Source organism: Elephantulus edwardii, unplaced genomic scaffold (genome assembly GCF_000299155.1).
Source record: "Elephantulus edwardii isolate Elephantulus edwardi_28Jun2011 unplaced genomic scaffold, EleEdw1.0 scaffold00072, whole genome shotgun sequence".
NCBI classification, from domain to species: Eukaryota; Metazoa; Chordata; class Mammalia; order Macroscelidea; family Macroscelididae; genus Elephantulus; species Elephantulus edwardii.
This window is the reverse complement of record NW_006399822.1, coordinates 13,151,429-13,169,129: the sequence shown is the minus strand read 5'-3', so window position 1 is coordinate 13,169,129 and position 17,701 is coordinate 13,151,429. Positions and strand designations below refer to the sequence as shown.

The 17,701-nt window shown below is 39.0% G+C and overlaps 1 protein-coding gene across 1 annotated transcript in view; it reads left to right on the top strand.

Moving 5' to 3' along the window:
* Positions 1-17,701, top strand: part of TMEM68 (transmembrane protein 68) — an 87,329-nt gene that overhangs the window by 57,999 nt on the left and 11,629 nt on the right. Inside the window, exons 4-5 of the mRNA XM_006888840.1 lie at positions 6,406-6,466; positions 11,734-11,873. Coding sequence (XP_006888902.1) covers positions 6,406-6,466; positions 11,734-11,873 — 201 coding nt within the window. The remainder of the gene's footprint in view (positions 1-6,405; positions 6,467-11,733; positions 11,874-17,701) is intronic.

Genomic DNA, 17,701 nt, shown 5'->3' with positions numbered 1-17,701 from the left:
TTTTATTTTTTTTACTATCTAATAGTTGATTCTTCTTCCATTTCCCTTCTCTTCTGTCCCTGGGAACATCACAGAATATTTCTTTCTGTGTGTGATCCTTGCTTTGACTTTTCATAGTTATCATATATTGTCAAGTTAGAAGCAACCCATAGCTGACTCTCCAGCAGGTTTTTGGAGGCAGTAAATAACACAGGAGGAGATTGGTCCTTTTTCTCCCATAGACCAGCTGGTGGATTCAAACTGCGTACTACACTGAGTTAGCTATGTAGCTCCTTACCACTGAGCTACCAGAGCTCTCTCCTACCAGCATTAGTAGGTAAGAAAGAGAAGCACCATCTTTGGAAGTGTCAGCCCAGGGTTGACAGTGACCAGAGTGTGTGTGACCAGGCTCTGAAAAGCTCCCAGTGAGGTATGTGTTTTTTGCAGTCAGAGCCTACTCCGCCACATGTTGATTGTGCATTTAGCGTCTCCCCATGATGGCAGCTTCCTCACACACTCAGTCACCCCAGTTCACAGACCTTAGCACTGTGTATAAGGGGGAACACCCAGATCTAAACTTATCTCCAAGGAGAGCTGAGCTGTGGGGTATTTGGGGGCCAACAGTGCTGGCTGTGGGCACGGACTCACCTGTGGGGACCTTCTGTAGCTGTTTGCTACAATAGACAGCATTTACTGGGTTGGAGAAGAGTTGTCATTCTATGGTCAGATCCCTAAGGCAGGTGCCCCTGCTGCTGTCCAAACTCTGTGAGTGCAGCCTGCAGCTGACTCTTGCTTGGTTACACATAGCAGCCCATCTACAGCCCTAGTGCTGACTGCATGGTGTGGCAGGTGTATACTGTTGGTGTCAAGGTTAGAGCTGATTGTGCAGACAGATGCAGACAGACTCTCGGAGGAGCCTCCACCACGGGGCCTTCTTTCTGTAGCAGTTCATAGTGGGCTTGCAGATGGCACGTTCTGGGTGGGGGAGAGGTTCTCAGAGCTCTCAGGAGATGGACCCTGTGGCACTCTCCACCCTCCCTGTCGGATGCTGGCTCCGAGTGTAGCTGTAATTCTCCACTGCCTTCCTCCACTCCCTGATTCAGTTCCTCAAACCCTGCTACTGTGCATGGCATTGTAATTCTTGTTGTATTTGTAGGGAAGTCAGAATGACGATCTGTTTATGCTGCTTTCTTCTTGGGTTCCCATTACTTAGTGACAGTATTAAGACTTCAAGACTTATAAACTGATTCCCAAGAACAATTTTAAAAATGCGTTCTTGTCAGTCTCTCAGTCTCTTCCTTTTTCTATCTCTAGAATGGCATGTATACATGCAAATATATATAGAGACACAGGCTTGGTCCCAAGTACTTGCATAATTCATCTTGTGTAGAAAGGATGTCAAAGCCAAGGAAAGAGAAACAGAGCTGCAGGATCAATTTGTGACTTCAAGGCTGCAACCTTGAGTGCAGATTTGAAGACTGTGTGCCCAATCCAGCTGAACCACTCTAGTTGTTAGGGCCAGTGTTCTCTTATTCATTTGATCCCAGAAATGACTATGCTCCAGAAACCTGACTATTTAAAGGACGATGTGTAACTTGGGCAGTCTTTACAGAGAAACTTGATAACAAACTTTTCAAGTCATGCCAGTCAGCAGACGTCCAACTGTACTGTTTGAGGAAACAGAGATATACATATGAATTGAAAACTTTCTATACCTCCTTGGACTCTTTCAGTTCTCAACTTGAAAGACATTTTATAGCTGTCAAAACCAGTTTTTTAAATCTTATAGTGATTTTGGCCATCATTTTCTTTTGCAAAACTAGTGGTAGTTTCTTAGATCATAATCTGATTTTTTTACAGAAATATCCTTTATCTTATGTGTTAGCTTTGTTAATTGTTGTTTTTATGATTCCTAGCGAACAGCAGGTCTGAACTTTGTCCTGTCCTCCGCCGTCCTCTTCTATAGTCAGTGTAATCCATCTCATTGAAGCGCTTTTCTTTTGCTGGTCCTCTTTTTTTCCTAGCATCATGTCTTGATAACATGCCCAACGGGTGTGAGGTGAAATTTTCTCTTCCTTGCCTCTAAGGAACATGCTGCTTTTCCTTACCTCACATCTCTCCTCTTCCTAATTGGCTTTCTGCGTTCCTGTCAGATCTTTGTCTGCCTATGTCAGATCTTTATATTTAGAGAAGACATAATAAATTTTTAGAAGCATAATCTCTGCTGTTTACTTATTCTAACATTAATTTAGGGAGCTCTGGTGGCCTACTGGCAAGAAGCTGTACTGCAGCTTGTGGTTCAAGGCTACCAGCTGCTCTGCAGGAGAAGGATGGGCAGTCTCCTCCTATGCAGTTAATTGCCTCTGAAAACTTGCCATGGGGTCAGCTATGACCATGGGCTCTGACTCCATGGAATATACAACAACCATTAATTTATCCATCTTTTTTTTTAAACCCCTGTTCAACTTCAGACACTGTTTTAGGTGCTGGGATATTATGGAAAGCAGAGGGGTAAGATTCTTCCATTCTGATAAGGAGACATGCAATATAATAAATAAGCTTACTATTTAATTGTATGTGAGGTAATATATTTTATGAAGAAAGCTGTAGTCTGTTCAGCCTACTGTATTATACTGTTTCTGAAACTGAATAGATACAACTTTTGAATATCAGTTTATTTGGATACTTTGAATTTTTAGTAAGGAAGATTGTTTTGTATTGGGCATATGCTGTTTGTAAATAGTGAGCAACATAGCCCTGCATACATACATTTATTTGTTAGAAAACAATTCTGTTAATCTGTATGTTGTTTGTTGTTAAGTGCTGTTGAGTCGTTTGCGACTCATAGTGACCCTATGTACAACAGACCTAAACCCTGCTCTATCCTGTGCCAGTCGCACTGCCTCTGACACACCGATCCCGATTACCCCAGTCACTGAATCAGTCCATCTCATAGACAGTCTTTCCCTCTTGCGCCATCCCTCCACCCTCCCAAGCATGATGTCCCTCTCCAAGGACCTGTCCCTCCTTGCAACATGCCCAAAGTATGTCAGACGAAGCCCCAGAATCCTTGCTTCCAAAGAGTTGTTTAATCCTCTCCAGGACAAATCTGTTTATTTTCTTGGCAGTCCATGGTACATTCAATACTCTTCTCCAGCACCGCAACTCAAAGGCATCAATTCTCCTTCTATCCTCCCTAGTCATTGTCCAACTCTCTGATGTATAACAAGTGATTGCAAAGACCATGGCCTGTATCAGGCACACCTTAGTCTCCAGAGAGACACCGATGCTCTTGAGTACTTTAGAGAGGTCCCTAACAGCAGACTTTCCCATCGCAATACGTTTTTTTAATTTCCTGACTGCTGGTGCCAAGAGTGTTGACCGTGGAGCCGAGCAAACTGAAGCTATGAACAATCTCAATCTCTTCGCCATCCATCCTGATGCTACCAATTGGTCCAGTGGTGAGAATCTTTGTCTTCTTGACACTGAGCCTCAGTCCATACTGAAGGCTGCAGTCCTTGACCCTTTGCAGCAAGTGCATGAGGTCCTCCTCAGTTTCAGCAAGCAGGATTGTGTCATGTGCATAATGCAGATTGTTAATAGATCTTCCACCAATCCTGATGCCACAATTCTCCTCATAGAGCCCAGCCTTCCGGATAATCTGCTCTGTGTACAGGTTGAAAAGGTATGGAGGCAGGACACATCCCTGGCGTACACCCTTCCCAATTTTGAACTATGCATTGTTACTCTGCTCTGTTCTGACTACTGCCTCTTGGTCCAAGTATAGGTTTCGCATTAGCACAATTAAATGTTCTGGGATTCCCGTACTTCTCAGAGTCAGCCACAGTTTGTTATGATCCACACAGTCAAACGCTTTTGCATAATCAATGAAACACAGATAGACATTCTTCTGGTATTCCCTGCTTTCAGCTAAGATCCATCTAACATCAGCAACAGTATCCCTAGTACCACCACCCCTTCTAAACCCAGCCTGGACTTCTGGCAATTCTCTGCTGCTGTACTGTTCTAATAGTTTTTGGATAATCTTCAGTAGAATCTTGCTTGCATGTGAAATTAATGATACTGTTCTGTAGTTTCCACACTCAGTTGGGTCACCCTTCTTTGGAATGGGAACAAATATAGAACTCTTCCAGTCAGTTGACCAAGTGGTTCTTCTCCAGATTTCTTGGCACAACTTGGTGAGCACATCCAGGGCAGCATCTGTTAGCTGAAATATGTCAATTGGTATACCATCTATTCCTGGGGCCTTATGTTTTGCTATTTCCTTCAAAGCAGCTTGAACTTCTTCCTTCATCACCATAGGCTCTTGCTTATATGTTATTCCATTAAATTCTTCTGTATCTGCCAATTCATTTCAATACAATGACTCAGTATATTCCTTCCATCTTCTTTTAATACTTCCTGGATAATTTAATATTCTGCCTAAAGCATCCTTGATTATAGCAATTCGAGGTTTGAATTTGTTGTTCAGTTCCTTGAGCTTAAGAAATGCTGAACAAGTTCGTCCCTTTTGATTTTCTGATTCCAGCTCCTAGCACATTTCATTGTAATATTTTGGTTTGTCATTCCGAGCTGCCTTTTGGAATCTTCTGTTCAACTCTTTAGTATCTTGAATTCTTCCTTGTGCTTTGGCTTCTCTACACTCCAGTGCAATCTTCAGAGTTTCTTCTGACATCCATTTTGGTGTTTTCTTCCTCTTCTGTCTTTGTAATGACCGTTTGTACTCTTCCTGGACGATACATTTGACATCCTCCCACAACTCATCTGGTCTTCGCTCATTAGTGTTCAAGGCCTCAAATCTGTTCCTGAGGTGATTCTGAAATTCAGGTGGGATGAAATCAAAGTCCTATTTGGGCTCCTGTGGATTCGGTTTAATTTTCCTCAGTTTCACCTTGCACTTGCATATGAATAGTTGGTGGTCTGTTCCACAATCACCTCCTGGCCTAGTTTTCACAGCTGATATTGAGCTTCTCCAGTGTTTTTTCCACAGATGTAATCGATCTGATTTCTATACATACCAACAGGCGAAATCCATGTGTATAACCTGCATTTATGTTTCTTATAAAATGTATTTGCAATGAATTTGCATTGATTGTACAAAATTCAATCATTCTATCTCCAGCTTCATTTCTGTCACCAAGCCCATGTTTTCCAACTACTGATTCTTCTTCTCTGTTCCCAACTTTTACATTCCAGTCTCCCATTATTATCAATGCATCTTGATTGCATGTTCGATCTATCTCCGACTGTAAAAGTTGGTAGAAATCATCTATTTCTTCTTTTTTGGCTCTGGTTGGTTTTGCATATATCTGAATGATAGTGGTATTCACTGGACTTCCTTGTAAGCGTATGGATATAATCCTATCACTCACGATGTTGTACTTCAAATTGGATCTAGAAATTACTTTTTTTACTATGAAGGCAACCCCATTTTTCCTCATCTTTTCATCTCCAGAGTAATAGATGATCTTCTGACTCAAAATGCCCCATGCCAGATTTTAAAATGTTTTACTTACCTCAATATTAGCAGTCGTACAGCCTCCTTATATAGAACTTTTTCCATTATTTTATCACTTTTAGTTTAGGTCTCCATTTTAAAAATTATTGGTACTCTAGGGAGCTTTGATGGCCAAATGACAAGAAGTTGTACTGCAATCCCAGAGGTGCATGGTTCGAATCCACTAGATGCTCTGCTGGAGGAGGGACAATTTCTTCCTGTACCAGCTAGATCTGATTTGATGGCACACACACACACAAGAATATACAAAAATTAAAAAAAATTATTGGTACTCATGAAAAAATTAAAATAATTTATGAGCTCAAATCTTCTAAAATTAATTGTGTGAAGAATTCTTTAATGTGTATGCTTTTCCCTTTTGTTGCATTGAGTATTATATTTACTTTTCATTGATGTCAAGCATTTTACATGTAATATACCCACCAAAATGGATGTACTAAGTCTGTTATAATAGCATCTTGCTCAAACTCAGGCTGTATTCATGTCTGTAACTTTCCCCTTACAATCTCTTATGTGCTGCATTTTAACTTTCACTTCAGTGAATACTGTCACATAGCTCATTGAAACCAATTTATTTTACCACATTTTTTTTTATTTAATGAAATGAATGAATACTGTATCTTTAAGTTTGAATTCCAGGAGTTACGTAGAGTGTCGGTTGGGCAAGTTGCTAAATGGAATACCTGATGTTACCACTAGAGGGTAGTATTTCCACTATATATTTTTACAGATGCTCAAGTTGAATTTGTTCTGGTCAAGTACTATTGTAAAAGATGTTACTTTGTAACAAGCAAACACACCCTCAAAAATTTGTGTTAATGATGCACTAGAGACATTAAATGGGTTAATGTGTTAATATTGATTTCATATTCTCCTTTTCTTGATAGCCCATCATTCCGATGTTTACACAAAATATTCGAGAAGGATTTCGATCACTTGGAGGAACAAGTAAGTTCTGATTTATGTGGGTTTTTTTCTCATTTAAGTATATTATATAAAGTGTAACACTCATTTTAAAATATTTGAGCTTTTGAATTCTGTCAGTAACCCTTTTAAATTACTGCTTCATAAAGTGGATAAGATATTGAAATGGTTTTTGTTTTGTAGAAGGTCTAAGTGATAGCTAATTCTAACTACTGGTGGTTCTGAGACTTTAAAATTTGTTAAGAGTAATGAATACATGTAGTGCATACAGTGTTATTTTTCTATGTAGAGGCTGTTAAAATGTTAGAGCAAATTATCTAATATATTGTGTTAACTCATGTTTAAGTTTAGTATAAATTTACATATTATTAGACTGTCTTTTGAACCAGCACTGTAGAGATTACAGTTTTGTGTGTGTGTTTTTTTTAATGATTTTAGTGAGCATTTACAGAGAATTTCGATTTCCATTCATTCATTGCTGCACTTCTCTACCCGCCCAGCCCTCTCCTCCGGCCCCCCAGTTCGCTCCTCTCTTTCAAAAGTAAAAGAAAGACTCCCTCCCTGGTACACAATCCCCCCACACCCCTCCCACCGCCCCAAGTACATTCCACTATGCAATCTTAATTGTGGACTCTTGTGATAACCATAATACCCTATCTTACATCGCTTTTAAATTATTCAGTCCCTCATCTGTTTCAGTGCAGTATACACCATTTACAGTTTTTAACAGTATGACTGTGTGATAGGGAACTGAGATTAACAATCTGAGAAGATGTCATTTGATTTGTTATACAATTTTCTCTTCTTGATATTTCTTGCTGGATATTGTGTGTGTGTGTATAGATATGAAACAATAAACTTTGAATCCAGATATCAGAAAATAACAGAGGTGCTTTTTCCTTACAAGTTTCTGTTGTTTTTTGGTTTCTGTTATGGCACTTTCCATTTGTTTTAATATCTTTTGGTTTGTATATTACAGTGGATTAATTATATTCTCCATCTCATCTCACTAATGCCTAGTATGTCAATATTCTTGTGTTCCATTTCATTTTTAACAATTTCCAGTTTTTCAACATCCAAGCTATGTACATTCCTTGTTCCAATTATTAAATGATGTTTGTTGTTTTTCCTCATTTCAACTGACTTCCAATCTGTGCTCTACTACTACACTACTATAATGGTCCTCTCTTATTAGTGTTCATAGGGTTTTCAGAGGCCATTTTTAGGAAGTAGAAGGCCATCCTGCTTTCTAGTCCGTCTTAGTCAAGGAGCTCTCCCAAAACCTATCAACCATGAGTAACTGAAATGGCATTTTACACACCAGTGGTGCAGATCTCAGTCTCACAGCAACCCCAAGTTATTGCAGTATAGCAAACTGACAGACAAGTGCTGTACCACTTAGAACAATGTTCTCCTTAACCATAATTGCCTCAGGCCCAACTGACTTTTAAATACAAAAGCTTGTCCCCTCAATCCTGTTTGCTTAAACAAGAGGCTTGTAACTCACAGAGCATTGCCAGTGAAATAAGAAACAGCCACTTAGTTTACACTTGATTGTTAACACAGTGAGAAACTCCCAAACAGTTTACAACCATCTTTCAAGTAAGTAAAATCACTTTACCCTCCAGAATCTAGCTGGAGGAAATTAACTGGAAATTGTTAAAAATGTAATGGGATGCACGAATATCAACATACTAGGCATTAGTGAGATGAGATGAACCACCTTTTGCCACTTTGAATCAGATAATCATATGGTATATTATGTAGGAAATGAAAGACAGGAAGAATGGTGTTGCATTCATAGTAAAAAAGTCAATTTCCAGTTCTATCTTGAAATAAAATGTGGTGAGTGATAGGATAATATCCATATTCATACAAGAAAGATCTATTAACATGATGATTATTCAAATATACAATCCTATATCTGGAGCCAAAGAGAAAGAAATTGAGAATAACCAAATCTTGCAGTCTGAAACTGACTGAACATGCAGTCAAGATGCATTAATGATAATTGATGACTGGAATGTAAAAGTGGGAAACAGTGAAGAAGAAATATTGTTGCTGTTGTTGATTGCCATCTAGTTGAGCACGACTCAATAGCAACTCTATGAACAAAAGGCCTGAAACCTTTCTATATTGTCATTTATCAAAGTTCATAGAGTTTCTAGAGGCATGTTGTTTAGGTATTAGATGCCACCCCTACTTCCAAGAAGGAATAGGAGTTGGAAAATATGGGCTTGGTGATAGATATGAGGCTGGAAAAAGAATCAATTTTGTATTTACAATGATTTATTCATTCCAAGTACCTTTTTTAAAAGACACAAATGATGACTTAACACATGAGTCTCACATGATGGGCTGCATAGGAATCAGATTGGACTACATTTGTGGAAGAAATTGTTGGCCTACAATGAATCGAATCCCTTTGCTCATCAAAAAACTTCGACAGGGCAGAAAGGAAAGCCACAGACTGGGAAAGAATATTTGGTAATGACATGTCAGATAAGGGACTTCTATCTGGAATTTAGAAAATACTTGAGCACCATAACAAGATAAAGGTGAACAACCCAGTTGCAAAATTGGCACAGAGTATGAACAGCCACTTCACCACAGAAGACATTCAGATGACAAACACATGAAGAAATGCTCAAAATCCCTAGCTCTAAGAGAGATGCAAATCAAAACAACTGTGAGACATTGTCTCACCCCAGGAACAATAGCAAAATTCAACAGGGCAGCAAAGAACAAATGCTGGTGAGGTAGTGGAGAAACTAGAGCCCTTATTCACCGTTGGTGGAAGTGTAAAATGGTACAACCACTATGGAAAACAGTATGGTGCTTTCTCAAAAAGTTGGAAATTTAAAAAAGAGTTGGAAATAGAAATATAATTTGACCCAGAAGTTTCACTTCTGAGAATACACCTTAAAGAAACCAGAACTGCCACCCAAACAGGTATATGCACATCCATGTTTATTGCTGCTTTGTTCATAATAGTAAAGAGATGGAAACAATCCAAGTGTCCATCAACAAACGAATCGACAGAGAAGCTGTGGTGTATTCACACAATGGAATACCATGCAGCACTGAAAAACAGGGAACTCATGAAATATTACACAAAATGGATGACCCTGGAGGACATTATGCTGAGTGAAATATCTCAGTCACAATCGGACAAATACTGCATAATGCTACTGTTATAAAACAGGACTGACGTTGGGGTTCAGGAAAACTAAGAAAAGAGAGGATAAATAATGTACTCTGCAATGACACAGATGAGGGAAAGAACTGCTTAAAAGCAATATATGACTAGGTATTATTTGCATGACAACCGTCCAAAGTAAGAGCTGCAAAGAAAGTGGACTTGATGAAAGAATTTTTTTTTTCAAGGAGAAAAGCAAAATGGGGGTGGGTGGGAGGGAGAAAAGTGTGCAACAATGAATGGAAATCCAAGTTCTCTATAAACTTTCATTAAAATCTCAATAAAAAAAATTCTGTCATCTTGATATTTAAAAATGCTTTAAAAACAAGTGTGCATGTCTGTCTCCATCTCACAGGTTAGATTGGAAATATACATGTGTAAAATATTTGACATTTACAAAAGAATGTTTATAGCATGTATGTTGATGATAAATTATAATATTAAAACAGGCATGCATTACCTATCCATCTTGTCATCCGTTTTGTTGGTAAGAACTTAGTCCACAGGACTCAAGTCCGCAGGAACCAAGATATGATCTTGAATCAATTCTGTGTGAATTTCAAGATCATCTTAAAGATAGGTTTGAGATATTGAACAAAAGTAATCAAAGACCAGATGAGTTCTGGGATATCAAGGATATCATCATGAAGAAAGTAAAAAGTCATAACAAAAATGGAGAAGAAAGAAAAAACCGAAATGGATGTCAGAAGAGACTCTAAAGATTGCATTGGAGCATCGATAAGCCAAAACAATAAAAAAAACCCCACATTTTTAAGTGAAAGAGCTGAACATTGCTGATGTCCAAAGGATCCCGGCTGAAAGCATGAATACCAGAAACATGTATGGATCATAAAAAATTATGGCCAACTTTGAGAAGCAAGGGAACACTTAATTGTCCTTGTGTGAAACCTATTCCTAGACCAAGACACTGCATGGTTTAAAATTAGCAAAGGTGTGCATCGGGATTGTATCCTTTCTCTATACCTATGTAATCTGTATGCTGAGCAAATTTTACAAGAAGCTGTACTCTGAAGAAAAATATGGCATCAGCACTAAATGAGGACTCACCAATAACCATTGTTATACAGATGACACAACTTTGCTTGCTGAAAGTAAGGAGGACTTGAAGCACTTGCTGCAGAAAGTTAAATGCTTACAATGGCCTTCAATATGGATTGCATCTCAACACCAAGAAAACAAAAATCCTTGCCTACTGGACCGGTAGTCAACATCACAATGAATGGAAAAAGAATTGAGACTGTCAACAATTTCATCTTACTTGGATCCACAATCAGTACACTTGGTACCAGCAGTCAGGAGATCAGGAAACATATTGCACTAAGAAAGTCTGTAATCAGGGACCTCTCCAAACTATTGAGGAGTAATGATGTCAGTTTGAGGACTAAGGGGCATCTGATTCAGGCCATTATCTTTTCAGTCACTTGCTATGTGCCTGAGAGCTGGACAATGCATAAGAATGACAGAAAAGATATTTTTGAATTGTGGTCTTGGTGAAGGTGCAGCCAAAGTTCTCCTTGGAGGCAAGGATGGTGAGGCTTCATCATCAGCAAAATGCCTTGGACATGTTGTGACAAGACGTTATTCCTTGGAGAGAGACATCGTGCTTAGGGACATGGAGGGGTGGCGGGGGAGAGAAAGACCTTCAACCAGGTCGGTTGACATAATAACCATGTCAGTGGGCTTGAATGTTTCAGAGATTGAGCATGGCACAGATAGGACAGGGTTTAGATCAGTTTTTCATAGGGTTGCTATGAATCATCTCTAGTTCACAACATTTAACATTGCTTTGTTGGGTTTTTTAAAATCCTTTAACTCACTTATTTGTGAGATTTCTAGAATCATCAGCTTTTGTCTTTATGTTGTGAGTCTTACCCTTTATTTTGCAATGATAATGAGTACTTTGCCTTGTTGAAGTTTTCCTAATTTTAAAGCTAATCTTTTTGAAATTTTGCATAAATTTTGATAAAGTGATACTCTGCCTCTTCCTTATAAGACTTACATAATTAATTTGAAAATTTACAATTGCATGCTTGAAATAGATAACCAACAAAGGTGATTTTGTTTAAAACAGGGTTATTTAGATGGCTTTATGAAAAATTTCGCTATCCATTTGCTCCAATGTATGGAGGTTTTCCAGTGAAGTTACGGACCTATTTAGGTGATCCCATTCCATATGATCCAGAGATGACAGCAGAAGAATTAGCTGAAAAGGTAAATTATATTTTCTTTCTTAGTTTTATTTCTCTTCTCAAATATAATATTTTAAAATGTCTTTTTCTGTTCATAGATAAATGCTGTAACCATGTTTCTAGGCCATAGAGTCTCAGTTAGGGGTCATTTTCCCACCTCCGCCCCAAGAACATTTGACAATGTCTAGAAACATTAATTACCGCCACAACAGAGATTAGAAATTCAAGAATGGAAAATGCTCCTCACATCCACTGAATACACCAGAGATGCTGCTAACCATCCCACTAAATGCAAGGCATCCCTTAGCTCAAGGAGCCATCCCTTCTACAGTGTCTGTAGTACTGAAGTGAACCCTTCACCTAGGCTTAGATAATTGAAAAGTTAGCACAAGATGTTCAAAAGAAGAAAGAAAACAGACCCTCATGAAAAGGCTGAATTGTGCTTGTCCTGTAGCAATATCCTGGCAGGAAAATGGAGTAGCGGTTAAGTGTGTGAGTTCTGGGCTGGATTGTTCTGGCTTCAGGCAGCCTCTGCCTCTCTCTCCTCATCTGCAGAGCAGGGAAGGGAACATCACACCCATTCAGAATTGTTTGTGAGAGTCATTGTTGAGAGCAGTGCCTGGCATCTCCTTGATCCATAATCCTGACTGCTTTATCCTAGGAACGTTAGCCCAGTTAGGGTGATTGTTAACTAATTTGGTTTTTATTTGTAAGATGTTCTATGTTAAAATAGTTGTATGCTCTGTCACTATTGACTTTTCAAATCAGGTAATTCTTTGTTATTAGGGGGCTTTAGGGTGCTTACTAGCAAATTTGGCCTCTACCAGTTATATACCCATGATAGTAAAAGAGTTTCTAGACCTTTCCATTTGCCCCTTAGGAGCAAACCTCAGGGGTTGAGAAGCACTGGCTTAGGGTTTTGTGAAGCACAGAGAAGGCTTATAACTCAGCCCAAGGAAGCCTCCTCAAGGGAGACAATGTTTGAGTTGAGTTTTGAAAAGCAAAGACAAGTAGAAACTACATTTCCTCAGGCCTTCTGTGTTAGACTAAGAGAATTGTCTATTAAATACATTTCAGTTCAGATACGCTTCTGTTTAGAAGTACTGGCTCATGTCACTTCCACTAATTTTTATTTTTTGTTACCAAGGCAAGAAGTACAACCTTTTCCTTTCCAGTGGTTTATAAAGATAGTTGGCTATCAATTTTACTTAGATTATTGGTGGAGGAGAGATTGCTAGCAGGGAATATAATTAATTCTCCTGGCTCATATGAAAGATAATGGGATTTTGTATGTCTTTGCCTTTTTAAACTTAGAATTCCCCTCTGTTGTTAAAACTATAATGAAATAAAACACACTCTTTTAAGAGTAGAAATGATGTTATTAATTTTGTGTCTCCAGTTGCCCACACAGTCTCAGATATTTAATTAGATCTCAATAAATGTTTGATGAGTAAATGAATGAGTGAATTTGATAATGATCCCTTTACTTACTTGAAAGGGTAAACAAAATCAGATTTGAAAGATTTTTTACAGATTTAGAATCCATCATACTTGAAAACAGATTCTGTCTGCTTATCATCTGTCTATCTAGTAATAGACCTTTATTTCTATATCTCTGTGTTTGTGTCTGTCTACTTACCTATATCTATATATATAGAATTTTGAAATTACTGGTATTTGGGAGGTTGACTCAGTCATCTAGGTAATGTTGCACTAACAGTCAACCTCCAGATCGCAGAAGCTTAAAATAGACATAATGTCTCTCTGGAGGTCCATTTCCCCCGAGGTTCAGCTGTAACTTTGTTTATGTCCTCTTAAGTCTGGAATTTAGGCAGGAAGAAGTGCTATTAAGACAAAAAGAAGGTCCATAGTAGAACTGTGACGTGGTGCTGAAAGCTTACATTTTATTGGCCAGAGGAGGTCACATGGCAATTATAATCCCTCCACAGCATGGCCTAGTAGGGAGAGATAATGAAAGACCGCCATACTGGGAGAGGCTGTTCTTTGAAAAGGGACATCATGTTTGAAAAAGTGGTAAGTTAGCAAATGAATGGATCACCCTAAATGAGAGATTGACACACTCACAGCAGCAGTGGGCTCAGCTGTGTCAGAGAAGATGAGGTTGTAGGACCGGGTTCCAGTCTGTTGTTTGGGGTTACTGTGAGTTGTATTTGACAGCACCTAACAACAGCAGCAACTAGTGGGACCCAGCAAAAATTCAGGCACTTAGCAATGAATCAATTGGAGCAGCTGATGTGGCTGGCGGCAATTTCACAAAGGGAGCATTAAAGAGACATTGTGTATTTTCTTGTTTTCTGAACTTCACTGTGAAAACTTAATACCTGCTATTCTGGTTTGTTTCTCTTCTACTCTGAAAGTAAAATCCTGTAACATTTTATACTAGTTGTTACTAGATGCCTTCAGGTCACTTATAGTGACTCATTGAACAACAGATGCAAACCTTGCCCCTAGCCTGTGTCACCCTCACAGTCTTCACCTACTTGAGCCCATTGTTACATTCGTGCCAGTCTCTCTTTGTTGAACGTGTTGCTGAAGTCACTGTGTCAATCCATCCTCTCTTTCTCTGACCCCCTGCCTGCATGAGGGTATTCTCTGAACAATATTACTGCTCCCAGACCTAAAACAATGACTTCTCAGGCACAGATTCTGCTATCTTAGTACCATAATTGTGAACATTGCCCTTTTGATGCAGGATGTGTGTATATGTGTATTGTTATTGTTATGTGCTGTCAAGTTACATGTGACTCATAGCGACCATATGTATAACAGCCCTAAACCCTGCTCTATCCTGTACCAATCTGTCTCTCACACAGCTACCCTCATTAAATTAATTAATTAAGTCATTGAATTACTCCATCTCCTCGAGGGTCTTCCTCTCTTGCACTGTCTCTCCACCGTCCCAAGCATGACGTCCCTCTCCAAGGACTGGTCCCGCTTTGCAACATGTCCAAAGTATGTCAGATGAAGCCTCAGATCCCTGCCTCTGAGGAGCATCTTGGTTTCACGTTCTCCAGGACAAACTTGTTTATTCTCCTACAGTCCATGGTATATTCAATACTCTTATCGAGCATCAAAGCTCAAAGACATCAATTCTCCTATCTTCTCTAGTCATTGTCCAGCTTTCTGATGCATAGTAAATAATTCCAAAGACTATGGCCTGAATCAGGCATACCTTAGTTTCTAGAGTGACACCATTGCTCTTCAGTACTTTGGAGAAGTCTCTGACAGACTTTCCTAATTAATCTTTTAATTTCCTGGCTGCTGGTACCAAGAGTGTTGATTGTGGAGCCAAAAAAACTAAAGCTGTTAGTAATCTCAATCTCTATCCCTTCACCACCTATCATGATGCTGCCAGTTGGCCCAGTGGTGAGAATTTTTGTTTTCTTGATGTTAAACTTCAATCCATATTGAAGGCTGTAGTCCTTGACCTTCTGCAGCAAGCACTTTAGGTCCTCCTCAGTTTCAACAAACAAGACTGTGTCGTCTGCACAATGCAGATTTTTTATGAGTCTTCCTTCAATCCTGATGCCACATTTCTCCTCATAAAGCCCAGTCTACTAGATAATCTGTTCTGCATATAGATTGAAAAGGTATGGCAATAGGACACATCCCTGGTGTACACCTTGCTCAGTTTTGAACTGTGCCGTGTTTCCTTGCTCTGTTCTAATGACTGCCTCATGGTCCAAGTATAGGTTTCACGTAAGTACAATCAAGTGTCTGGGATTCCCATTCTTCTCAGAATCAGCCACAGTTTGTTGTGATCTACAAAGTCAGATGACTTTGCATAATCAATGTAACATACATTACTCTAGTACGCTGCTTTCAAGCAAGATCTACCTGACATTAGCTGTAATATCCCCAGTGCCACGACCTCTTCTAAACCCAGCCTGCACTTCAGGCAGTTCTCTGTTGATGTGCTGTTTCAATTGTTTTTTTGGATAATCTTCAGCAGAATCTTGCTTACATGTGATATCAATGATACTGTTAAGTGATTTCTGCAGACTGTTGGGTCACCTTTCTTTGGAATGGGAACAAATATAGATCTCTTCCAGTCAGTTGGCAAGGTGATTGTCCTCCAGATTTCTTGGCACAATTTGGTGAGCACAATCAGGGCAGAATCTGTTGAAATATGTCCACTTGTATGCCATCGGTTCCTCAGTCCTTATTTTTTACCAGTTCTTTCAGAGCAGCTAGAACTTCTTCCATCACCACTATAGGCATTTGCTCATACGTTGTTTCATGAAATTCTTCTTTGTAAATTTCTTTTGGTACAATGACTCTGTATACCCCTTCCATCTTCTTTTAATGCTTTCTGGGTCGTTTAGTATTCTTCCTAAAGCATGCTTAAGTATTGCAACTCGAGGCTTGAGTTTCTTCTTAAGTTTCTTGAACTTAAGAAACGCTGAGTGAGTTTGGCCCCTTTGATTGTTTGACTCCAGAGCTTTGCATATTTTGTTATAATACTTTTCTTTGTCATCCTGCACTGCCCTTTGAAATCTTCTGTTCAACTCCTGATTATCTTAATTTCTTCCCTTTGCTCTAGTACAATATTCAGTCTCTTCTGAAATCCATCTTGGTCTTTTCGTCCTCCATTGTCTTTGTAATGACCTTTTGCATTCTACCTGGATAATATTCTTGATATCCTTCCACAGCTCATCTGGTCTTCATTAGTGTTCAAGGTCTCAAAACTGTTCCTGAGATGGTTTTTAAATTCACGTGGGATCAATTCAAGGTCAAATTTTGGTTCCCTTGGATTTTATTTCATTTTCCTTATCTTCATCTTATATACTCTAGAGAGTTCTGGCAGCCTAGTGGTAAGAAGCTGTGCTACAACCCAGCTGCACACAGTTGAAATCCTCTGATTGCTCTTCAGGAGAAGAATTGAGCAGTCTCCTATGTGGTTTTCTGCCTCAGAAAATCCAGTGGAGGATCAGCTATGGGTTGATTCTGACTTGATGGCAGACAACAACAGCAACTTGAAATTGTTCTTAAGTTCTTTATTTTTTTTTAGGGCTTATTACTATTATTATTTATTTTAATGAAAGTTTACAGAGACTTTGGATTTCCATTCATTCGTTGTTGCACTTTTCTCCCTGCCCAACCTCCCCATGGTTCACTCTTCTCTTTTAAAAGAAAAAGAAAAATTCTTGTTATACAATCCCTGCCCCAAAGTCCTTCGTTTTAGTCCTAGGTCCATGATCCACCTTGAGTTGGTTTTTGTGTATGGAGTGAGGTGTGGGTCTTGCTTGAGTCTTTTGCAGATACTTTTCCAATTTTGCCAACACTATTTGTTAAAAAGGCTGTCGTTTCCCCACTTGACTGATTTCATCTCCTTGTCAAAAATCAGTTGACCATAGATAGATGGGCTGATCTCCAGGTTCTCAATTTTATTCCATTGACCTCTGTGTCTGTCATTGTACCAGTACCATGCTGTCTTGACCACCATGGCAGTGTAGTAGGATTTGAAATCAAAAGCCTCCTACCTTGTTTATAAGCTTTGCTTATTCTGGATCTCTGTCCATTCCAAATGAAACTGGAGATTGCCTATTATATCTCGTTGAAGAATGGGATTGGTATTTGTATTGGGATTGCATTGAATGTGTAAATAGCCTTTTGGTAGTATTGTCATTTTCACTACATTTAGTCGTCCTATCCAAAAGCAAGGGATATTCTTCCACTTCTCCAGGTCTTTTTTTTTTTTCCTTATAGTAATATTTTATAATTTTCTTTGAATAGATACTTTGTACTTCTGGTTAGATTTACTCCAAAGTATCAAGAGACAGTCATCAGAACAGAGCAGGGCAACACTGAATGGTTCAAACTTGGGAA